Source organism: Ylistrum balloti, unplaced genomic scaffold, assembly GCF_031769215.1.
Source record: "Ylistrum balloti isolate Yb309-2 unplaced genomic scaffold, AGI_CSIRO_Ybal_v1 Utg369916, whole genome shotgun sequence".
NCBI classification, from domain to species: Eukaryota; Metazoa; Mollusca; class Bivalvia; order Pectinida; family Pectinidae; genus Ylistrum; species Ylistrum balloti.
The window spans coordinates 1,363,410-1,390,565 of record NW_026782036.1 but is presented as its reverse complement, the minus strand read 5'-3'; the positions used below and the strand labels follow the sequence as shown (position 1 = coordinate 1,390,565).

Below are 27,156 nucleotides of genomic sequence, written 5' to 3'. Positions count from 1 at the left end.
ATAAGACCTAAGACAGGCAAATATAGCCTATGTTTAGATTTGCGATACAGCCCCAACATCAAAAGCAGGAACTGAAGTTTTAACACAACACTATAGCTATGGAAGCCTTCTTTATGGCTTTACACCCAAAAAGCACCTGTCTTCGGAAAAAAGTAGAGGAGATATTTACAAGGGAAGGATTTGTGTACATTTCAGTTGTTTTGTCTCACCAACAAGGAACTTTTATACTACTACATATTTACATTGTTGCTAGTTTTTAGATAAGTATTGGTCTGATTGACATTAGAATGACTTTGACATTGAGTGTAAGGCAAGTTGATGGAAGTGTTGTGTGATTAACTCCCTGTTATATTACCAACCATATCTCTACTTCTCGACTTGTCAGTACAGCTGTAACCAGGTACAGGTTTTAGTGCTGAACATCACTGATAGATGCTGTGTATCTGCTGTATCAACCAGTGACCCAAATTATAGTTTCTAGTCCATTATAGCCCATGTGGAAAGATTAAAAATGTAAAAAAAAAAGTTTTAGATAAGATTTTCTTTAAAAAGATAAAAATTCATTTACATTTCCACAGGTTATGTGAAAAAATAAGGCATGATTCATCATTGTTCTGTAACACTATTATGATTGTGCATCATTAGTTGTTTCACTTATGGTAGTTCTAGTAGGTCGCAGTGTTATACTTTTGACCAAGTGTTTGTAGGTCACAGTGTTACACTTTTGACCAAGAGTTAGTTAATCACAGTGTTTCACCTTTGACCAAGTGTTTGTACATCACAGAGTTACATTTTGACTAAGTGTTTGTACATCACAGAGTTACATTTTGACCAAGTGTTTGTACATCACAGAGTGACACTTTTGACCAAGTGTTTGTACGTCATTTTGACAAGTGTTTCATTTTGACTGTTTGTACATCACAGTGTTTTGTGTTTGTACGTCACAGTGTTTCACTTTTGACCAAGTGTTTGTACATCACAGAGTTACATTTTGACCAAGTGTTTGTACATCACAGAGTGACACTTTTGACCAAGTGTTTGTACGTCACAGTGTTTCACTTTTGACCAAGTGTTTGTACATCACAGAGTTACATTTTGACTAAGTGTTTGTACATCACAGAGTTACATTTTGACCAAGTGTTTGTACGTCACAGTGTTTCACTTTTGACCAAGTGTTTGTACGTCACAGTGTTTCACTTTTGACCAAGTGTTTGTACATCACAGAGTTACATTTTGACCAAGTGTTTGTACATCACAGAGTTACATTTTGACTAAGTGTTTGTACATCACAGAGTTACATTTTGACTAAGTGTTTGTACATCACAGAGTTACATTTTGACCAAGTGTTTGTACATCACAGAGTTACATTTTGACTAAGTGTTTGTACATCACAGAGTTACATTATGACCCAGTGTTTGTACATCACAGAGTTATACTTTTGACCAAGAGTTTGTACGTCACAGAGTTACACTTTTGACCAAGAGTTTGTACGTCACTGAGTGACACTTTTGACCAAGTGTTTGTACGTCACAGTGTTTCACTTTTGACCAAGTGTTTGTACGTCACAGTGTTTCACTTATGACCAAGTGTTTGTACGTCACAGTGTTTCACTTTTGACCAAGTGTTTGTACGTCACAGTGTTTCACTTTTGACCAAGTGTTTGTAGGTCACTGTGTTACACTATTGACCAAGTGTTTGTACGTCACAGTGTTTCACTTTTGGGCTATAGTGAGCAGGTCATAGTATAACAATGTTGAAGAGTGTTTGTGGATACGGAAATCAAATTATTTGTAAATATATGTTCAGGATTTATGCAAGAATTCTGTTCCTGATTTCCAGGAGGAATAATAATGATTTCTAAAAAATAATTGCCAAAACGGTTTAACTGTGAGAAGATCATGTGAAATGTTGGATAAGCTACTAAGTGGGTTAACTGTTAAATGTGATTTACAGTAAAATTTCAATAAGTAAATGCTCTATTGATCATGGGTTGTGTATGGTAAATTGTGTTGTCCTAACTGTTTAGGGTTAAAGTATGGACTCATTGCTTTAAAATAAATACTTTAATGTACTTTACACTTGCTGAACAAAAACATCCCATTGATAGAGAATCTGGATGAATGGTCATCGAGACACTAACAAGTCAAGTGTCTAGTGTTGGATGAGTCCTAGGACAAGGTGAATCACCTTTATACAGTGCTACCTGTCTTAAGGTGTGTAACCCTAATAGGTACCCAGCTGGTAATTAGCTACGCCCCTACACCCTAGCCTTACAGCCAGGTGAAACGGGCCACTGGTACCTACCAAGGAGGATGTCACATGATACTTTTGAAGTAACAGTCCCCTGTCTCCTTCTAATGTTTTTTGTCACATATTAATCAGCTACCTGTCCCATTACAGTTAAGTCTTTCACTGGATATGTGTTTTATCTTCAGACACAAATGCTTTGAACCTCTGTCCTTGACAAGTCAACTATAGGGTATTAGGGAGATCAGGGTTACACAACTATTGTCCTCTGATGAGGTGGATAATGGAATCAATCGACCCTGTGTTACGGAGAGAATCCACAATCATAGGTGGTCAGACTTTTTTATGTCTAGAAGGGGACTTAAAACATCATAATTTTGATTCAGAGGATCTCATTAGTGTGGCAATGGTTACTTCATTTTTCTTTCATGCTTGAAATCTTATCCGACTGTATTTCATTTAGCAATTGGAAATTAAGAGCTATTGCCTTCATTGAAAAATGATTCTATGTATCTGTCACATTTGTAAATCAGCTTTAGATAATGAATTCATTCAGGACATTGAACAAATTATTTTCATACTTTTTATGAAATAACATTTAGAATAAAACATTAAGATTAAATGAGAAATGGTATTTTAAACATTTCTGCTTCCATTGCAGGTGTGAGGATGCTGGACGGTGATGTCACAGATTCAGTAGAAGCACAGTCTCTTAGTCTGAACCCAGAACATATCCATGTTTACAGTGCTAGTTGGGGCCCTGATGATGACGGGCGCACAGTAGATGGACCTGCTACCCTTGCTAGAAAAGCCTTCCATGATGGCATTAATTTGGTAAATTCTGTCATAGAATATTTGAACGTTTCTATATATATCAGTTCAGTGATCCACCATGACCTTCCTGAAACAAAGTTCAGTATTCTTTTTATCATCAAATGCAATTTTTAAAAATTGTGACAGCGGTGTGTTAGTTGAAACAGTATTTCAGTTCTGATTCTGCGGCAAAGCTTGACTGTATGATCATAAACACTATAGACTCGTTCCTGATCTTCATCCAATGTTTAATCTTGGCCATCTCTGTCACTGCCTTGTCACATTGACCGGCTCTTTTCATAATGTCTTCTTGTCATTCTACTTGCTGTTTGTTACACCAAGTAAACATGGAACATAAAAAAGAGACTTCATTTGAGTGTATTCTTTAAATCCTAATTTCACAAAAGTTTACCAGATTTCAGACCTGTCAATGAAGTTTTCTGCAAACACAGAACTGACACTGTTGATTCTGTAGGCACAGATCTGACACTGTTGATTCTGTAGGCACAGATCTGACATTGTTGATTCTGTAGGCACATGTCTGACACCGTTGATTCTGTAGGCACAGACCTGACACTGCTGATTCTGTTGTCACAGACATGACACTGTTGATTCTGTAGGCACAGATCTGACATTGTTGATTCTGTAGGCACATGTCTGACACTGTTGATTCTGTAGGCACAGACCTGACACTGTTGATTCTGTAGGCATAGATCTGACATTGTTGATTCTGTAGGCACAGATCTGACACTGTTGATTCTGTAGGCACAAACCTGACATTGTTGATTTTGTAGGCACAGACCTGACACTGTTGATTATGTAGGCACAGATCTGACACTGTTGATTCTGTAGGCACATATCTGACATTGTTGATTTTGTAGGCACAGATCTGACATTGTTGATTCTGTAAGCACATACCTGACACTGTTGATTCTGCTGTCACAGATCTGACACTGTTGATTCTGTTGTCACACATCAGACATTGTTGATTCTGTAGGCACAGACCTAACACTGTTGATTCTGCTGTCACAGATCTGACACTGTTGATTCTGTAGGCACAGATCTGACACTGTTGATTCTGTAGGCACAGACCTGACACTGTTGATTCTGTTGTCACAGACCTGACACTGTTGATTCTGCTGTTACAGACCTGACACTGTTGATTCTGTTGTCACAGATCTGACACTGTTGATTCTGTAGGCACAGAACTGACACTGTTGATTTTGTAGGCACAGATCTGACACTGTTGATTCTGTTGTCACAGATCTGACACTGTTGATTCTGTTGTCACAGACCAGACATTTGTTGATTCTGTTGTCACAGATCTGACACTGTTGATTCTGTTGTCACAGACCAGACATTTGTTGATTCTGTTGTCACACATCTGACACTGTTGATTCTGTTGTCACAGACCTGACATTTGTTGATTTTGTTGTCACAGATCTGACACTGTTGATTCTGTTGTCACAGATCTGACACTGTTGATTCTGTTGTCACAGATCTGACACTGTTGATTCTGTTGTCACAGATCTGACACTGTTGATTCTGTTGTCACAGACCTGACATTTGTTGATTCTGTTGTCACAGATCTGACACTGTTGATTCTTTAGGCACCGACCTGACACTGTTGATTCTGTAGGCACATGTCTGACACTGTTGATTCTGTAGGCACTGACCTGACACTGTTGATTCTGTTGTCACAGATCTGACACTGTTGATTCTGTAGGCACAGACCTGACACTGGTGATTCTGTTGTCACAGATCTGACACTGTTGATTCTGTAGGCACAGACCTGACACTGTTGATTCTGCTGTCACAGACCTGACACTGTTGATTCTGTTGTCACAGAACTGACACTGTTGATTCTGTTGGCACAGAACTGTGTAGACACAGAATTGACTCTGTTGAAGAACTGATGCTATCGATTCTCTTATGTTTGTTGACAACTTGGATCAATTGAGAGATTTTTTTTCACAATTTTAATCTCTCTGACATCTAACAATATCGTGTTGAAATAAAGAATATTCTTTCATTCATCATTTAAGCTCTGCCTTTTCAAAATGAAAATATTGCTTTTCTATCTATTTCTACATATACATGAAATCTCATTTCCTCAGTTTGTTTCGCTTGTAATGAGAGGAGTTTCCATAAGTATATATTACTATTAAAAGTCTGAAGCATCAGAATAAAATGTCATCCATCAGATGTACTTAGCATTATATAAGCCTCAGCACATCAATAACATAGCAGTAGATTGGCACCTTTGTCAGCAACTCTGTAACTTAACTTTCAATTTCCTGTTTATTTGTCCACATTGGCCAATAAAGAGAACTTGTTTTTGTCTGTCATAACCAATATGACTGGAAATTATTTCACTTTAAAGAAGATGTTGTATACTGTCCTTTTTCATAACTGGCGTGAAGAAATGTTCTTGGATATTAGTGTCCGGGATCTGTTGTGTTAATATTGATGAAGCAAGTGTAAACACAACTTCACAAAAGTACAAAAGGCTGCTGTAACTCTAACCAATACTTCTGTTGATGGGAGGGCAAGCCAGAAGCTGGAATAACGGGGAGACATTTGTGGCAGTTTAATACTGATGCTTGTGGCACACAAAGAGAGTGGATTAGGTTGTTAAAGGGAATTACAAGTGTCTTTCAGAGAGAACTGGCCATTTTTATGGTAAAAGATTTAAAACATCAGTTATATATCCCAAGGCTGCATCATGTAGGTTTATTGTCAGGGATTGAAAATATGAATTTTGTTTGTTTCTGTGGAATTTCCTGTTGTATTTTGTGGATTAGTGGTGTGAATGAAGAATAAGTGGGTTGCCGAGTAATAATCAGACTAGGAGTTACAATAAATACATTACAGATATTCAAAGATGATATTATTTGAATAGTTTTATAAATAAACACAATAATGCAAGTGTATCACAAGCCACCAAAACTTCAAAAAATACTTAACTGTACAAGAATTCTGATTAGTACTTAATGCAGTTTATACATGAACGTTGTACAATGTTATCCCCTTTCTCGTGTTTGGTTGAAATGAAGAGCGGAATTTCAGACTGCTTGCCATTATCAGTAATGATAATCGGTAGAATTGTGTACACAGCTGATTACATGGATATTAGAAAGGATCCAAAAATTGGCAAACCTTCCTCTGGGTTTGATGCTATCAGAAAACTTACAAAATTACTCACAATATTGAAGTTTTTACAATGAATAATGATTTAACTCATATTTTGGTTACAACTTCATCACAATCCTAACATGTATTCATATTTCAGTGGCAGTATGATGATTTTTTTGTGAAATTTTATGCTAGACTAGATTAGCATTTCTCATCTAATGTCTTCCTGTAAACCTCCATACTCTAAAAAACGATCATTAGGATTTGGCATAAATTAGAAAGAACTGTCAAATGAATTTTGCATTTGAAAGTTAATGTACTTTTAATTAAAAAAGATATATTTTCATTTCTGTTATGCAGCACTTTCATTTGAAGGTCCCTACTTAACTGGTTTATACTGTATGTTGTACATGTCTCCTCCTGAAATCAGATATTAACTCCTACAGTGCTATTTCAGATGATCATTATTTTTCATGTTTATTCGCAGGGTCGTGGTGGACTGGGGTCCATTTTTGTGTGGGCATCGGGCAATGGTGGTCGTGACTTTGATAGCTGTAATTGTGACGGTTACACCAACAGTATCCACACCATCTCCATCAGCAGTGCTACAGAAAACGGCAACATTCCATGGTATTCAGAGGCATGTTCTTCTACACTCGCCACAACATATAGCAGTGGTTCTGGGGGTGAAAAACAAATAGTAAGTCGTCTTGTTTTTCTCTTAATTTCGCAGATCTCTCGTAAAACAGAGTGGCATATGTGACTTGCTTATCTTAATTCTGTGATCAACAACCAATTTTTTTATTCGATCATGGTATCATAACATTTCCACAGAATGGAAAATTGTAGAACTACATTGGAGAATGGGTCCCTAACATTAGGTTTCATGTATTTCCCACACTTGACATAAACAGGTCACTTTGTCTTTTATTATCATTGTGGTTTTATACTGTTACATAAAGCTTAATGTTTGTTGCAAACCACAACTATGTCATAATACATATTTAAAGATGTTTTTAGGTATCATTATCGTTGTTGATTTTTAAATGTGTTTAATGTCCATTTACAGGTAACTACCGATTTAAGAAAGACCTGTACCGAGTCCCATACAGGCACCTCAGCTAGTGCCCCTCTAGCTGCAGGAATATGTGCCTTGGCTTTACAGGCAAAGTAAGTAGGCCAGACTCGATGTTATCAAATATTCATATTAAACTACCTTTTCTTAAACCTGTTTTTAGGTCTCACGGTTATTGTCACAGCCTTTGGACCTAGCTGTTACTACTAATCCTAGCTTTCTGATTGGTGGAAATATTCCAACAATTGGACACGCTACCTAGTGGCAGTCATATGCTATAAACAATGCTGCCATCTTTCAAAAAAGAATATTTCATGCATACTGTTACTATGAGATAATCATGTATCATACTAAATTATGTACCAAAATTAACAGACTATGTGTTAATAAAAATATTCAGATTGAGATTCGTATCATTAACCAACTGGCATTGTCCTGGTTTGCAGAGCTTAATACGATTATAATGCATCCTTGTATCAAGTTTTTTTGTTGATGTTTGTAAAATTGATTGAGTTGTTTCTGTGAATTGTACATTTTGCATAAATTTTACTGAATTTATGAGAAATGTAGTCAAAATTGAAAAATGTTGGGAAAATTTACTAATGTTTTTTAAGTAATAATGGTACAAATTGATTAAAGGGATGTAACTCTTACAAATTTTCTAATATTGTCATGTATTATTTCAGCCCTTCTTTAACATGGAGAGATTTACAGCATATTGTTGTAATGACTGCCAAAAGGGGAAATCTAAGAGCAGAGGATTGGACGTACAATGGAGTTAATAGAAGTGGTAGGTCACACACTTAGTCCTCACTAGTGGTCAAACTTATCAAGACAAATAAATGGTTGAAATCACCAATTAAGGTATTGGGGATTGATACAATTATGAATGATTGTAATAATAAATGTCTTTTTCATTCACTTAAGAATACTGTAACCTTCCATTGCTTTCCCTTTTTACAGGTTTAAGTGATGCACCCTAGTAAATTTGTGGATTCATGTCATGATTACAGAATTTTGAATTATTTTTTTTCTGTTGTTAATCTGCAATAAAACTTACTTTTGGTAACGAGAACATCCAGATGGCATTAAGAAATGAATTTGCTTCAGATGGTATCTGATATAGAATGATACTTATTTTGTATTTTCATACCGGGTGACACAAATAGGACTTTATTACAAGGAAATGCTTGCGATCCGACCATGTTATTAAAGATATTTCAAAACAGTATGTTTCATTTTCTGACACTTCTTTGTGCACATTAAAAAATGAACAACTTTAACTTTTCTTTGATAATGTAATAATGACACCATGTCTTTCTTACTTTAGTGAGTCATTCCTTTGGTTTTGGTTTGATGGATGCTGGAGCCATGGTGAGATTGGCCAAAAACTGGACCACAGTGCCCCAGCAAAATATATGTGAAATCCGATTACAGGAACGAAAGTATGTAATAGAGACTGCTTTAAGGGGAGATAACTTCATAATAAAAAATTCTTTCTGCAACTTGATTTTTTTATGTGGTGTTATCTTCACTAAATATTGATAACTTCATGATATTACAAAACATCTACTGATGCACAATACTCTCTAAAATCAATGTCGACTACAGTTATTTATCATTATCACTGAATTGTACTATAAAAAATTTAATATACCAAAGATAGCTGTGATATTAGAGACCTCAATGAAGCTATAATAATCATAATTTTATTGTCATAGTACTGGACAGAGGACAGTTGTTGAGGTTTGCTGTTTTGTTTATAGAAAATCTGCCTATCAATTCATCATTAGAATAACTGTGAAATATGATTAAACCAGAAGTCATTTTGAGTTCTACACACTTACCTGCGGTTGTGAAGTACAAAAATTCAGTTAAAAACAGAAAAGAAATATCATAATAACAGAGATTTATTGTTTGTCCATGTCTTGATTTGTTATATCTTGTCCATGTCTTGATTTGTTATATCTTGTCCATGTCTTGATTTGTTATATCTTGTCCATGTCTTGATTTGTTATATCTTGTCCATGTCTTGATTTGTTATATCTTGTCCATGTCTTGATTTGTTATATCTTGTCCATGTCTTGATTTGTTATATCTTGTCCATGTCTTGATTTGTTATATCTTGTCCATGTCTTGATTTGTTATATCTTGTCTATGTCTTGATTTGTTATATCTTTTCTGGTATCCATGTAGAGAAGATTTCATATATGGCAAAAAATACAAATGGGATATTGTGATATCTGATATTTTATAAATGAGAACAGTGTAATGTTCAACAATGTTCAGAATATTAGTTATAATATTAGGCCACCTCGTTTAAGAAATAATAGCGTGGAGAAGAGATTGCAGTGTATGTTAATTCATATCGTATAATCTAACTATGATTTTTGCTAAAGGTTAAATTCTGATGATTATGATTCTGTGATAAAAGATAATATATATCATTTCAAACTTCAATTTCAGTCGTCAGGTTCCAGCAAATACTAAAATAAGCGTTCCCCTGCACACAGATGGGTGTATTCGTACTGTAAATCAAGTGAAATACGTAGAGCATGTGCAAGCTAGGATAACCCTTTGTGCAATCAGGAGAGGTGAGATCTCAATATACCTAGTGTCTCCAATGGGTACACGCTCAACCCTGTTAGCACGTCGACAGAGGGATGTCTCACGAGATGGATTTAACAACTGGGCGTTCATGACGACTCACAACTGGGGCGAGTACGCCAAAGGCACCTGGACTTTGGAGATTGAAAATGGTGGCAGTGCCAGTAAGTCATAATATGTGTAAAGTCTATTATTTCTGTTCTATGTTGGTTTTTGCTTTCTCTAAGTTTTCAGTGGCTTGCCTTTTATACATTGCAATTTAACTACAGTATATATATATCAGAGCTTCACAGTCTGCTATACTGGCCTTATTTTTAGATTTACTGTTTATTTTTTCTGTTCAGATTTATAAGTTTACTTCACTGTTTTTCTGCTGTTATTGTGCAACGCAAGCTTTTTCTTTGGAACTGCAGTTATTGTTTTAACATTTGAAATGACCATGGTAAATAAAATTGTCTTTAATTGAATTTAAAAAAGAAAAGAAAACTAACAAAGTTGACAATTCTCTCTTTCTTGATGAGAATAATGAACTATTTTACTGGTGTGAATTGAAAACTGAGGTTGGTCATGTGAAAGGTTAAGTGAGTCAACTGCTGTATTGAACAGATTCATATTTGCAAATTTAAAAGAGCATTGAATTTTCTTATAAAACAAATTACAAACAGTTTATGAATCCCAATTCATGATCTGACAATATCAAAGGTTTCGTTTGGTTGTTTAAATCTAAACCCTTGCTCATCCTTTATAGTACTATCACAACTTAGCATAGGTCCATAATCTTACTTGAGGCAACATGCAAGCCAGCGTGTTATATTAAAAACAAAAATATACTTTCAAAGTCTGTTGTTATGAAGTCTTCATCCATTTCTACATACCTTATATATGTATTCATACTTGCCCCATACTTGTAGTAGTCAGAATAACATATCTCAGTGATTGATGTCCCCTGATGTTGTTGGTAGTAAAAGGTATCCCTGTCAAAATTCATCTGTTTTACAATTAAATAATTTACAATATTTGATAATCTGCTTTTGCTTGGATGCTTTTGTGGGATCTTTGTTACAAGAATGACATGTAAATGCATATTCCTTTTCTAACTAGTTGTACACTAAATCCTATATACCTTGTTAGCATATCTAAAAAACCAAAGTTACTTCTTGCAAAAAAAAAAGGGAAAAGAAAAAAAAAGATTAATAAATGAAATATGGGAGAAATGCTTGCTTCTTTTTACTCTTGTACAATTTTTGTTTCTTATTTTTGGTTATTGTATAGTTTTGTTCTGCAGATTTTTCATTTTTAAATTTGAGCGCTCTAAATACATTTATAAGAGTAGCATGCTCACATATGTGTATAAGATAATTATTGCTTGATATAACACAAATTTCAAATGGATGATTTCATTGTTTTATTGTGCTGTGATCTGGTGAATTTGAAGCATGTGTATGTGTTGAGCATGCTTGACCTTGGTTGACCTTGCTTTCTATGGACAGCTTTCGGTGACTTCTTTTATAAGAGTGTCTATTTATCTTGGTTTATTAATTCTTTTCCTATAAAATATATTTTATTTTAATTTCTCTGAAAGTTTACTCAATTCTAATGGTAAAAAAAAAATCAGTGAAGTTTTCCAACCTGTTTTATCAAAAGAGTCTTCCTTATGTCAGTACTCACTCATTCATTATATGTAAATCTCATTTACTCATATGTGTCACATATATATTCTGTAAGCATTATATCAAAATCATAAATTCAGTATCACACAGATGCTTTATTGTTTGATCCAAACATCACATGATACATGTGCTTCATAAAAAGCAGTTTGACCTAGAAATGAGATTGTTTAGTCAGTGCATTTCTCTGAGGACCCATAAGTCATTTTGAACAATGACTGTTGTGATTTGGCAGTTGTAGAAGGTAAGGTTTTCACATTTCCATACTTCATAACCTCCCTCATATCATTTGTTTGCATGCTTATCAGGGGCTTCATACCATAAACTAGTACATAAAATGATTCACCAATACAAATTTCTGTCATGGTTACCTTGTTGTTCAGTACATACATTTATGTTATTTGCATATTAACTTCAGGAATTTGGCTTCAGTGTTACATCCTCAGATCATCACATGACATCACAGAATTCCTGATTGTATCATGACTTAACAATGTAAACAATGAATACAGGATCTATACTGCAGGAATAACTTAGAAAAATTGTGTTGGTTTTAGTTTTCAAAATTCACAAAAAAACATCTTGATCATGTGATAAAGTAATAAGAGACGGTTGATATTCATTTCTGTGGAGGTTATGGTAACATTAGTAATTCATTTTACATTATAGTGCACTGAAGACTGACAAAACTTTTTTTTTTGCTTAGAATGTATAAATGTTTCAGGAATCCATATCTATAAAATTAATTTTTTTCATGGGGAAAATTTTACAATGTTTTGTTTCAGTAGATGTTTGTAAAACAATTAGGTAAATTTACAATAAATTTAAAGTTTTATTAGTAATTTTTCATCCATTATCCTGTGCCATACACTTTTCACATATTAAACAATTCAGTCAAAACTTGCCAGGAATGACTATGAGATGGTCCTGACCAACTGTTGGTCTGAAATCCAAGATGGCTGCCATGGTTGCCATTTTGAAAGCTCTATTTCAAATTTTTTTTCAAGTTCAACTATTGCTTTTGAGCAAAAAATTGTTGGGAATGATAAGGAAAGGATGTTAACATGAAAAAGACCAACATAGCAGCCATGGTGGCTATTTGTAACCTGACAGTACAATCATGGTTTTCTTGAACAACACTTATTATATATTTCTTCCTCAGGACCACAAATAGGATTGATCTGAAACGTGCAGTGAGTTATCCTGATTTGAAATCCATGATGGATGACATCTCCAAAAAATCATTTTAAACTTCTTAGATCCATTGATGCCATTGGACTGAAAATTTCTCGGGATGTTTCGGAATTGAAGCTGACAAAATATTTTTAATTTCCTTGAAACTTCATTATGGAAGTAATAAAAGCCAATTTGTAATCTGATGGTGAAATTGTGCATTTCTGGAATATCTATCTTAAACATCTTTCTAACTTGCTCAAAATGAACCTGAGTGGTTCTGACCAAGTGTTCTTAATTAAGGGGAAATTTGGGCTGAAATCTAATAAGGCCAACATAGCTGTCATCTCAAAAAACACATCTTAGACTCCAGTTCTGCTGGTGCCAGTTAGATCAAAATTTTAAGGATGTGGATAAACTTAATTCAACAGTGTTGCAAATTGTTTTTTCCATAACTGCCAAAACAGCATAATTGTTTTAAACATTCTATAATTATTGAAGCTACCATTACTGTTGTTGTATCATTTATAGGTCTTCATAATCACTTAAAAGATACCTGTTATTTTAAATCTTAAATAAGTGTAGACCTCCTGATAGAGATTCATTCAAACTGACAGGAGAGAGGTCATTGTATTATTCCACTTGTAGACTTGTACCTATCGAATGGATATGTTTCAAAGATATTTTTAAAAAGTTGGAATGAAAGAACAGTGGTAGGAAAGAGCCAAATGGTTGAAAAAAAATGTCTTGGGGCTGATAGTTAAAGTTAATATGAGAGTTCAGTTATAAAGTATCCTTTTGATGTAAGAATATGATTGTAGAAATGATGATAAGAGGCAGATAGTAGAGAATATTACATGTAAAAAAGTTCAGGTGTGTCTAGTGATAGAACATTTTGAATGGGAGTTCCATTTCAGTGCCATTTGAGTGATATCTTAAAAGTGTGGATGTAGCAATATATTGGTTTACGGGTAACCATAGATTGGTATAGATTGGTTTACGGGTAACCATAGATTGGTATAGATTGGTTTACGGGTAACCATAGATTGGTATAGATTGGTTTACGGGTAACCATAGATTGGTATAGATTGGTTTACAAGTAACCATAGATTGGTATAGATTGGTTTACGGGTAACCATAGATTGGTATAGATTGGTTTACGGGTAACCATAGATTGGTATAGATTGGTTTACGGGTAACCATAGATTGGTATAGATTGGTTTACGGGTAACCATAGATTGGTATAGATTGGTTTACAAGTAACCATAGATTGGTATAGATTGGTTTACGGGTAACCATAGATTGGTATAGATTGGTTTACGGGTAACCATAGATTGGTATAGATTGGTTTACAAGTAACCATAGATTGGTATAGATTGGTTTACAAGTAACCATAGATTGGTATAGATTGGTTTACGGGTAACCATAGATTGGTATAGATTGGTTTACAAGTAACCATAGATTGGTATAGATTGGTTTACAAGTAACCATAGATTGGTATAGATTGGTTTACAAGTAACCATAGATTGGTATAGATTGGTTTACGGGTAACCATAGATTGGTATAGATTGGTTTACGGGTAACCATAGATTGGTATAGATTGGTTTACAAGTAACCATAGATTGGTATAGATTGGTTTACGGGTAACCATAGATTGGTATAGATTGGTTTACGGGTAACCATAGATTGGTATAGATTGGTTTACAAGTAACCATAGATTGGTATAGATTGGTTTACAAGTAACCATAGATTGGTATAGATTTGTTTACGGGTAACCATAGATTGGTATAGATTGGTTTACAAGTAACCATAGATTGGTATAGATTGGTTTACAAGTAACCATAGATTGGTATAGATTTGTTTACGGGTAACCATAGATTGGTATAGATTGGTTTACAAGTAACCATAGATTGGTATAGATTGGTTTACAAGTAACCATAGATTGGTATAGATTTGTCTACGGGTAACCATAGATTGGTATAGATTGGTTTACAAGTAACCATAGATTGGTATAGATTGGTTTACAAGTAACCATAGATTGGTATAGATTTGTTTACGGGTAACCATAGATTGGTATAGATTGGTTTACAAGTAACCATAGATTGGTATAGATTGGTTTACAAGTAACCATAGATTGGTATAGATTTGTTTACGGGTAACCATAGATTGGTATAGATTGGTTTACAAGTAACCATAGATTGGTATAGGTTGGTTTACAAGTAACCATAGATTGGTATAGATTGGTTTACAAGTAACCATAGATTGGTATAGATTGGTTTACAAGTAACCATAGATTGGTATAGATTGGTTTACGGGTAACCATAGATTGGTATAGATTGGTTTACAAGTAACCATAGATTGGTATAGATTGGTTTACAAGTAACCATAGATTGGTATAGATTTGTTTACGGGTAACCATAGATTGGTATAGATTGGTTTACAAGTAACCATAGATTGGTATAGATTGGTTTACAAGTAACCATAGATTGGTATAGATTTGTTTACAAGTAACCATAGATTGGTATAGATTTGTTTACGGGTAACCATAGATTGGTATAGATTTGTTTACAAGTAACCATAGATTGGTATAGATTGGTTTACAAGTAACCATAGATTGGTATAGATTGGTTTACAAGTAACCATAGATTGGTATAGATTTGTTTACGGGTAACCATAGATTTGTTTACGGGTAACCATAGATTGGTTTATGGGTAACTATAGATTGGTTTACAAGTAACTCTAGACTTGTGTAGGGGTAATTACAGATTGGTTGAAGGATAACCATAAATTGGTTTATAGGTAACTATAGATTGGTTTACAGGTAACTATAGATTGGTTTACAGGTAACTGTAGATTGGTTTACGGGTAACTATAGATTGGTGTACGGGTAACTATAGATTGGTTTACAGGTTTATGGGTAACTATAGATTGGTTTACAGGTTACTATAGATTGGTTTACGGGTAACTATAGATTGGTTTACGGGTAACTATAGATTGGTTTATTTGTAATCATGGGTAACTATAGATTGGTTTATTTGTAACTTTATATAGGATTATGGGTAACTATATATTGGTTTACAGGTAACTATAGATTGGTTTACGGGTAACTATAGATTGGTTTATTTGTAATCATGGGTAACTATAGATTGGTTTATTTGTAACTTTAGATTGGATTATGGGTAACTATAGATTGGTTTATGGGTAACTATAGATTGGTTTACAGGTAACTATAGATTGGTTTACAGGTAACTATAGATCGGTTTATTTGTAACTATAGATTGGATTATGGGTAACTATAGATTGGTTTACAGGTAGATTGGTTTACAGGTAACTATAGATTGGTTTATTTGTAACTATAGATTGAATTATAGGTAACTATTGATTGGTTTACAGGTAACTATAAATTGGTTTACAGGTAACTTTAGATTGGATTATGGGTAACTATAGATTGGATTATGGGTAACTATAGATTGAATTATAGGTAACTATTGATTGGTTTACAGGTAACTATAGATTTGTTTACAGGTAACTATAGATTGGATTATGGGTAACTATAGATTGGTTTTCAGGTAACTATAGATTGGTTTACAGGTAACTTTAGATTGGATTATGGGTAACTATAGATTGGATTATGGGTAACTATAGATTTGTTTACAGGTAACTATAGATTGGTTTACAGGTTACTATAGATTGATTTATTTGTAACTATAGATTGGATTATGGGTAACTATAGATTGGTTTACTTTGTCTTACTTATTTATAACATCATCTTCCATTATCATGCACTTGACTCATTTGAATAACGATTGAAATTTCCAGTGGGTTACTTTTTTAAAGGAAGAATCTTTTATGATAAGGCTTGGTTGGAAAAAAATTGACTTGATTTGATTTTGTTCTTACGTTAATATTGATACCTAGTCAGGAAGAAAATATTCAATTGAACTTTTTGAGTTTTGATACAAATACTGTTTTATTTTATTTGCCTTCAAATGTCTCCTGCCTACCTTCCTTCCTTGCTGTCCTTGCATGCTATGCACATGGCTTCTGCACCAGAACAAACAAGTTATATTACCAACTAACACTAATTAACCCTAGTATAATGTTGTCTTTCATAATAGAAGTGCAAACTGATATTTGCATATTGAATTAATACATTTACTTTAGGAAAAGTATCGTTTTACAGTTTTTGACTAAATGATATTGTGATTGAAAGAAATGCCTAATAATGCATCTTAAATTGCTATCTTTACTTGGTATTTTAGTGCAGAACTATTTTCATAATGAATTGATGTTGCAACTTATGATTCTGTTTTAGAATTTTCTACTGTTTCAAAAGTGAATATGAATTTTGAAGGAGAAAAAAAAGAAGATACAAAGCAGATAAAAACTTTTCTATTGTAAATTCCTTCATTCATTATTTGTGTTGTACAAATTAAGAACCAAAGTATGGATGTGAAAAGATTTCTGATTTGACACTACCACATCTGTTGATCTTGGATTGGTTCAAAATGATTAACCAATCAAAAGAGTCTGAAGCATTGGTAGGGTCAAAGGTTATCAAGTTATATATGAATAACATCGTCAGTATATAAATACTACATTATAATAATTATAGCTCGTTATCACCAACATGTCAAATAGAATCTTTTAATATAGTTCAGCCTTTTATATTTACGAGTACTGTATTTTCAGCACTGCGAGAAAATTACTACTGTCCAGTCAAAATTTGTGATTTTACTTTCAACAAAGATGTGTATAAGTAATTAGAATTGGTGACATAGGATCCTCCTTTTGAGAGTACACATGCATTGTCCAGTTTAGCTCTCCTATATGCCTCATAAATACCTCCCATTTGGAATTTTTTGAATTTTTTAGCTTTAAATATTTTTGCTTAGTAATTGATGAATGTTTACCCGATGTGATTTCCAAGTGATACTGTAGGGGCGTGCAGAAGATACGGTACAGTAGGATTTGTATGTAGTGGTGCTGTGGGCTACCTGTTGGTGACTTGACTACTAATACCTTGTGTTTTTGTCCATGTGTTTTGTTTGCAGTGAGGGCGGCTAAGTTAGATGATTGGGTCCTGGTATTGTATGGCACAGAAACGGATCCACTGCGCACAACCACCACCACCTCAACTACCACAAAGATTACTCCCTTGAGAAATAATTCCCGATCCCGTAAAAGTAAAGCCCTTAGCCCTTCCATCACTACTACCACCGAATCCACCTTCACACCCTATGTGTATTGGTCATCAAAGAAGCGCCCATTCCAAAAACACAAAGACAGAGACCCTTATCGTTATCCTTATAGAAAGGACCCTTGGCGTCCCCCTACAATTTATCGCAAAAACGATAATTTGAAGCCTCCTCACATGTGCATTTTTGAAACTTTGGCCAAACGGAACAACATGTCTGCTTTACAATATATGAGGATGGTCCGAGGCAACCTAACGGCAGGCAAGGAAACCTCTCCTAGGCATGTCTGTCTGTCTGTCCATCTTGGGCATGTCTGTCTCTTTGTTCAGGCATGCCAATTTTCTGTCCATAGTCTGTAACCCAGGCATGCCCTCTAGCCTCTCTCTGAGTGTTGGAAGCACTCCGGCATGATCTAGTTTGTGACTGGTCCGAATTGTCTGGCTTTGTCCTGGAAGGCATGTGCCATCTCTTCTGTAATTGGTAGTGATCTCTGTGATCATCTTCTTTCTGCTATGTTGAGTTCTTCTTTGTCATCTGAGTTTTAGGTTTGTTTTGCCTGGCACTTGTAGATTGTTCATTTCTTGGGGTCATCTCAAACACTTGTTTATAAAGCGCACCTGATGTTTTGTCAATGTGAGAATGCACATGTTTGGACCATACCTGCCGAAGGTGTCTGTTGACCATGTTATCCTATACAAATTGCACAAGTTTACAATTATGATCACTAGGATTCACATTTTTATTGAAAAAAGTCCTTGCATTTTTCCCTAAATGTAGTTGTGAGATGATCCCTGTGTTTCTACTGCATGGCTTCCATCAGTGTTGCACATTGATATGTTGTATTCTTTTCCCTCAATTTATTTTCTGCATGTTTTGTTTGCCTCATTTTCATGTAACTTTAGAAGTTAACCTTTACTACAAGTCATCAGGCACACAAAGTTGGTGTTGAGGTCATTTTGTTCCTTAACTGGTCATCAAATTTAGTCAAAACTAGCTGGTTCAGCTGGTGGTTTAGTATATCATAAGATGGAAAGTCATTCCTCATACACTATAAAGTTTCCGTCCATATTGACAAGTTGCACATAGCATCATGGATCTTTATTCCTTAAACCGGCCTTGACCTCTGACCCTTTGCCATATACCACCATGATCTTTCTAGCTTAATATTTTCATTTTCACAAACTTTTTTTGTTGTTGTTGTAGGTTTTTTAAATCATTTTCATTATTATTATTTAAGTATTGTGGGTCATGATTTGGAATGAACTTTATTTGTGTTACAGTGACCTATTTTTTTGTGTATATATTTATTGGTACTATAATAGAATGGCTTAGATTCTATGTATTAAAATGAAAAAGAAAAGAAAAAATGTATATCTTCCGGTGTGTATGATGCTTCTAATAAACAATTGCTTGAGTTAAGAATATTTATTGGTTTGAATATAACCACTTACAGCCTGAAACTATATTCTCTGTCTCTAGCCATGTGCATAATCCTAGATGAATGTAAACATTCCAGACTACCGTCATATACTTTCGTTCTTGATTGTTATAGTTTTGCGATAATGAACTGGTCCAGCCATGATTTAACTAAGGAAACAACATAGGGGAGATCTATTTCTTAGTATGTTTAGATTATAATCATTAAAATTTAATTGCAATCATAAAGTATACTTTAATTAAAAGATGGTTATTCAAGATGTAAGCTTTATTCAAATATTCATTTCTCTTATTTTGAAAGTTAACTTCTTTCAAAAACACTTACATTTGATTGTAGCCTTGAACTTGATTGTTGTTTTCTTTTAGTATCAAGAAATGTTACATGAAACTGTTTTAAGGGTTTCTTTATTTTAATGATGTTTTTGACTATAACAATTCAGTCCATGATTTTTGTAAATTATCACGGAACAATACAAACAAGAACGCATATGTCTGTAGGATTATCCATCATAGCATGTACCACTTCTTAACATTGATCTTGTAGAGCAATCAGGCCTACACATATACTCCTCATCAAGTTGGAAAAAACTCATTGAAATGCTGGTTTTTGGAAAGGTGAAAATGTCTGCTAAATAGTTAACCCCAGGACCAGCCATAAGTGTATCTATTTTTATTTCTTAAAGAAAATATGAAATGATATTTTTTATTGTCTGCCTTCTATAAGTAAATGATTTTGTTTTAGCCCTGGTTTATTATAGGATAAATACAGTGTGGAAACTGTTAAGATATTCAAGATAACATATTTTACTAGTATTAAAGGAGAATTTAAAACATACAAACATCAGCATAAATATTAGCACAAACAAATGAATATAACAGTACAAAAAGATACAAAATTTAACAAGAAAGTGCAAATATTGGCTCCATATCCGATGAAAAATTCATTCAAATACCGTCACATTATGTGTACAAGTATTATATATTGTTAACCAGTAGAATTTTTCCAGCTCATATTGATGGAAATTTGGATACAACACTTAACCATATAGATCAGTGCAAGCCTTAATATAGATTAGTATTAGTATCGATTTTTTATTATCCAGAATAAATGTATTGTTTATCAGCCAGTATAAGTGCAAGCAGAGTACACTGAACACTGGATGTCTTAAAGAGCACATTGATACTCAGACAAATTAACTGGACATCAAGAATTTCTTGTAAATGCGTTCGACATGAAATGGAGACATTTTGGTGGGAGCTGGACCTGTAATTGTAGACAAATGTTGGTCACAAGACCATGCTTTACACTACAAACCACTAACACATTATGTCCTTCATTACTTCTGGCTGAGATTCTGATGCTAGGTTAGGGTAATATAATGGGCAAAGTGACCAGCCTTTGTTAGGTCTGTCAGTCTACTTTATCAACCTATAGGTTCTCGGGACATGTCTGTAATGTGGTGTTAGATTTGTGGAGCCAGTCATCTAGAATTATAGGGCAACTTATTGAGATTTATGAGGCAAGTCATTAGATTTGTGGGTCCAGTTGTACAATATATGGTAGTAGAATGTTAAGCCAGCCATATGATTTTCTGAAGACTTGTCTTGTAGGATCTTGAGGGTGATGGGAGGAGGCAGTTTTTTTGAGGGGGTAGGCAGTCATGCAATATGGTGTTATTATGGGACCAGATTTGAGGGGCTAGTCATGTGATATAAGGAGGTCGATTTGTGGGGCCATTCATGTGATATATGCTGTTAGATTTGTTAGGCCAGTCATGTGATATATGGGGTTAGATTTGTTAGGCCAGTCATGTGATATATGGGGTTAGATTTGTGGGGCCAGTCATGTGTTATATAGGGTTAGATTTGTGGGGCCAATCATGTGTTATATAGGGTTAGATTTGTGGGGCCAATCATGTGTTATATAGGGTTAGACTTGTAGGGTCAGTCATGTGATATATGGGGTTAGATTTGTTGGGGCCAGTCATGTGATATATAGTGTAAGATTTGTGGGGCCAGTCATGTGATATATAGGGTTAAATTTGTGGGGCTAATCATGTGTTATATGGGGTTAGCTTTGTGGCGCCAGTCATGTGATATATGTTGTTGGATTTGTGGGGCCAGTCATGTGATACATAGTGTTAGATTTGTTGGACCTGTCATGTGATCCACATTTTTTGGTATTTTTGGATATTTTGAGACAAGTTATATGACAGCTGAAAAATTATCACAGCACAAATAATGTTATTGTCTTATGTATTTCAAGGATATCTGTAAAATATTTGTTTTGAATCAAAAGAAATAATGTCAGTATCATTTTCAACAGAAGTGATCAACTCACAAATATAAAACTAATGATCTTTTTGGTACAGTGGATGCTTTTATTGAGGCATTATTGCAACAAAAGCATTGCACTAGACCGACACTAGACAGACACTAGACAGACTAGATAGACACTAGATTGACACTAGACAGACACTAGACAGACTAGATAGACACTAGATTGACACTAGACAGACACTAGATAGACACTAGATTGACACTAGACAGACACTAGACAGTCTAGATAGACACTAGATTGACACTAGACAGACACTAGATAGACACTAGATTGACACTAGACAGACTAGATAGACACTAGATAGACACTAGACAGACACTAGACAGACTAGATTGACACTAGATAGACACTAGACAGACACTAGACAGACACTAGACAGACTAGATAGACACTAGATTGACACTAGACAGACGCTAGATAGACAGACTAGATAGACACTAGATAGACACTAGACAGACACTAGACAGACTAGATAGACACTAGATTGACACTAGACAGACACTAGATAGACACTAGACAGACACTAGACAGACTAGATAGACACTAGATTGACACTAGACAGACACTAGATTGACACTAGACAGACTAGATAGACACTAGATTGACACTAGATTGACACTAGACAGACACTAGACAGGCTAGATTGACACTAGACAGACACTAGATAGACACTAGATTGACACTAGAAAGACACTAGACAGACTAGATAGACACTAGATAGACACTAGACAGACACTAGACAGACACTAGACAGACTAGATAGACACTAGATTGACACTAGACAGACGCTAGAGAGACAGACTAGATAGACACTAGATAGACACTAGACAGACACTAGACAGACTAGATAGACACTAGATTGACACTAGACAGACACTAGATAGACACTAGACAGACACTAGACAGACTAGATAGACACTAGATTGACACTAGACAGACACTAGATTGACACTAGACAGACTAGATAGACACTAGATTGACACTAGATTGACACTAGACAGACACTAGACAGACTAGATAGACACTAGATTGACACTAGACAGACACTAGATAGACACTAGATTGACACTAGACAGACACTAGATAGACACTAGATTGACACTAGACAGACTAGATAGACACTAGATTGACACTAGACAGACTAGATAGACACTAGATTGACACTAGACAGACACTAGGTAGACACTAGATTGACACTAGTCAGACACTAGACAGACTAGACAGACACTAGACAGACTAGATAGACACTAGACAGACACTAGATAGACACTAGATTGACACTAGATTGACACTAGACAGACACTAGACAGACTAGATAGACACTAGATAGACACTAGACAGACACTAGATTGACACTAGACAGACTAGATAGACATTAGATTGACACTAGACAGACACTAGACAGACACTCCAATCCATCAAATGTTATTGTGATGTGGAGTTGCATACCTACTTAACAGTTTCCACATCAGGTCATTGTCATTAAGAATTCCATAGTTAGGTACAGTTTGGCCTTGTGTTCAATTTTCCTTTATTTTACTTCATCTTTTATCTTCCAGCCGAATTAAAACAATGGACACTGGTTGTTATGGGGACTCCTACCCATCCTCAAAGCCGTAATATCACCTCACAGCCAGTGAAGAAAAAGCAACCGATCAAGTGTGCTGGTATCACTTCTCACGGCATATGCATAGGTATGTGTCCAGGTAGACGTACAACAGGTCAGAAGTGTTGGTTAGAGGCTTTTTTACCTGTCTATAAAGACCTTTTTTATATGATAAATACCTGTAAATAAAGGCCACTGGTATGTAACAAATTGTCTATGGTAAATATACAGGTGATTATTATATAACAAATACCTCTCTATAAAGGTCATTATTATATGATAAATCTTTCTGGATAAAGGTCTAGTATATAGCAAATACCTCTCAATAAAGGTCTAGTATATAACAAATACCTCTCTATAAAGGTCACTAGTATATAACAAATACCTCTCTATAAAGGTCACTAGTATATAACAGATACCTCTCTATAAAGGTTACTAGTATATAACAGATACCTCTCTATAAAGGTCACTAGTATATAACAGATATCTCTCTATAAAGGTCACTAGTATATAACAAATACCTCTCTATAAAGGTCACTAGTATATAACAGATACCTCGCTATAAAGGTCACTAGTATATAACAAATACCTCTCTATAAAGGTCACTAGTATATAACAAATCCCTCTCTATAAAGGTCACTAGTATATGACAAATACCTCTCTATAAAGGTTACTAGTATATAACAAATACCTCTCTGAAAAGGTCATTATTATATAATAAATACCTCTCTATAAAGGTCACTAGTATATAACAAATACCTCTCTGAAAAGGTCATTATTATATAATGAATACCTCTCTATAAAGGTCACTAGTATACAACAGATACCTCTCTGAAAAGGTCATTATTATATAATAAATACCTCTCTATAAAGATTAATAGTATATAATGAATACCTCTCTATATAGGTATAGTATATAACAGATACCTCTCTATAAAGGTCTAGTATATAATAAATACCTCTCTATAAAGGTCACTAGTATATAACAAATACCTCTCTGAAAAGGTCATTATTATATAATGAATACCTCTCTATAAAGGTCACTAGTATACAAAGATACCTCTCTGAAAAGGTCATTATTATATGATAAATACCTCTCTATAAAGATTAATAGTATATAATGAATACCTCTCTATATAGGTATAGTATATAACAGATACCTCTCTATAAAGGTCTAGTATATAACAAATACCTCTCTATAAAGGTCACTAGTATATAACAAATACCTCTCTATAAAGGTCACTAGTATATAACAAATACCTCTCTATAAAGGTCACTAGTATATAACAAATACCTCTCTATAAAGGTTACTAGTATATAACAAATACCTCTCTGAAAAGGTCATTATTATATAATAAATACCTCTCTATAAAGGTCTAGTATATCACAAATACCTCTCTGAAAAGGTCATTATTATATAATTAATACCTCTCTATAAAGGTCTAGTATATAACAAATCCCTCTCTATAAAGGTCTAGTATATAACAAATCCCTCTCTATAAAGGTCACTAGTATATAACAAATACCTCTCTGAAAAGGTCATTATTATATAATAAATACCTCTCTATAAAGGTCACTAGTATATAACAAATACCTCTCTGAAAAGGTCATTATTATATAATGAATACCTCTCTATAAAGGTCACTAGTATACAACAGATACCTCTCTGAAAAGGTCATTATTATATAATAAATACCTCTCTATAAAGATTAATAGTATATAATGAATACCTCTCTATATAGGTATAGTATATAACAGATACCTCTCTATAAAGGTCTAGTATATAACAAATACCTCTCTATAAAGGTCACTAGTATATAACAAATACCTCTCTATAAAGGTCACTAGTATATAACAAATACCTCTCTATAAAGGTCACTAGTATATAACAAATACCTCTCTATAAAGGTTACTAGTATATAACAAATACCTCTCTGAAAAGGTCATTATTATATAATAAATACCTCTCTATAAAGGTCTAGTATATCACAAATACCTCTCTGAAAAGGTCATTATTATATAATAAATACCTCTCTATAAAGGTCTAGTATATAACAAATCCCTCTCTATAAAGGTCTAGTATATAACAAATCCCTCTCTATAAAGGTCACTAGTATATAACAAATCCCTCTCAATAAAGGTCTAGTATATAACAAATCCCTCTCTATAAAGGTCACTAGTATATAACAAATCCCTCTCTATAAAGGTCACTAGTATATAACAAATACCTCTCTATAAAGATCACTTGTTTATAACAAGTGTTTGTGTATAAGGGCCTCTGGTTTCTTGTTTCACCTAACAATTCATGGTAATTGATCCTCCAGGGCATCAGTCTGCCAAAGCAAGGTGCAGTGTACTAAAGTCAGGGCCAATGACACCTCAGTGCAGAGTTATTCACCTTTCCTGAGATTTTGTGTCCTGAGCATAGCTTTGCTTACAGTAAACCTAGGATCATGAAACTTGATGAATATATTGATCATACTAAGAGAATGTGCAGTGAACCATTGTCAGGGCCTATAACCCCTTAATTATAATATCATTGCCCTTTGTTAGAACTTTGTGTCCTATCAGGAGGGTTTTGGGGAGCATTCATCAGTTTCATTGCTGCTCTTGTTTTTTTTTTATTCCCTTGAGTAGCCTTTAGGTTTGAATATGTCTTTGTAATCTGTATCAATGAGTGGAATGCTTTATTTCGTCATGATCTTACTTTAAAGTATGACAGTACATTCTCACATACAGTCCTCAAAAAAAACATTTTGTCTTATGTAGCTTCTTTAGTGATACAAAAATTGCTTGTTTCAGAATGCCGTCCAGGATTTTACAAGTTTGACGATGGCTGTGTGGCCACTTGTCCAGAGTTTTACTATGGTACCATGGAGACAGTGCTGATGGATGGTAGTCATAATTCTTCTGGCTGGGCACCTCAATACCAGAGGCATGGCATCTGTCATTCTTGCCATGAAGCATGTCGGACTTGTAAAGGACCGTATGTTGAGGACTGTTTTCAGTGTAGTGAGAGATATGAGATCAAAGATGGGTACTGCCACAAAAAACTGATCATGAATTTCTTAGATCCAGATATGCTAAGTTTCTTTGTCTGGGTGATAATTCTATGCACGTCTGCCATCTTGCTGTTTGGTGTGGTCTTTATAGTTTTACAAGCCAGGGACCACAACATCCTCTGCTGGCGTGGGGAAAAGGAAAGACAATCGGAGGGGTCAAAAGGCAAATACCGTGACGTGCCAACTCGTCCTGCGGAGGACCGAGAAAGTGACATAGATCATTACCACACTGTGTTACAAAACATTCACACACTTAACTCGTACAATAACTCCAAGTATAGCTTAAACCACAGTTACCCACCTTCGAGACATTGACAACAACTCCAGCCCCTGCCTACAGTTATCTGCCCTTGGCAGTGACAAGGAAAGCCTGGCCACAAGAGTTGGCCTTGCAGGACTGAGACACTGGAGATACAGGTCAAGGGTGGAATCTGTAGCTCAAAGGGTGCATCATTCATAACACAATTATGAGAGTTGTTTTGTGATGGATGTTATATACTTATTATATATATATATATATGATTTGTTGATGGGTTTCCTACATAACCTACGAGTGTCTGTCCGAGCATGTCTGTCCATCGGTAGAGAGCCTGCTGCGTGTCTGGGTTGTACACCAGATAGATTTGATGTTTTGTTTATAAATACTCTGTTTATATAGAATCTAAGTAGTGTGTATAGCTAAGCTGTAATCTTACTGATGACTAATGGCTGAGTTGTTATGTACATTATATGTATGGATGGGCTATGATGTGAGTGAGCTACAATCTAATCAGTTTGTGTGATTGAGAACTTTTT

General features: G+C 34.7%; 1 protein-coding gene across 1 annotated transcript in view; it reads left to right on the top strand.

Annotated features, from left to right (window-relative positions):
• The window catches only part of LOC132546834 (furin-like protease kpc-1), a 132,465-nt gene extending 105,789 nt beyond the window's left edge, over positions 1-26,676 (top strand). The window contains exons 7-15 of the mRNA XM_060210556.1: positions 2,909-3,081; positions 6,683-6,895; positions 7,265-7,365; positions 7,957-8,060; positions 8,601-8,715; positions 9,737-10,041; positions 17,772-17,903; positions 23,253-23,387; positions 26,102-26,676. Of these exons, the coding sequence (XP_060066539.1) occupies positions 2,909-3,081; positions 6,683-6,895; positions 7,265-7,365; positions 7,957-8,060; positions 8,601-8,715; positions 9,737-10,041; positions 17,772-17,903; positions 23,253-23,387; positions 26,102-26,676 (1,853 nt within the window). The remainder of the gene's footprint in view (positions 1-2,908; positions 3,082-6,682; positions 6,896-7,264; positions 7,366-7,956; positions 8,061-8,600; positions 8,716-9,736; positions 10,042-17,771; positions 17,904-23,252; positions 23,388-26,101) is intronic.
• Positions 26,677-27,156: the final 480 nt, after the last annotated feature.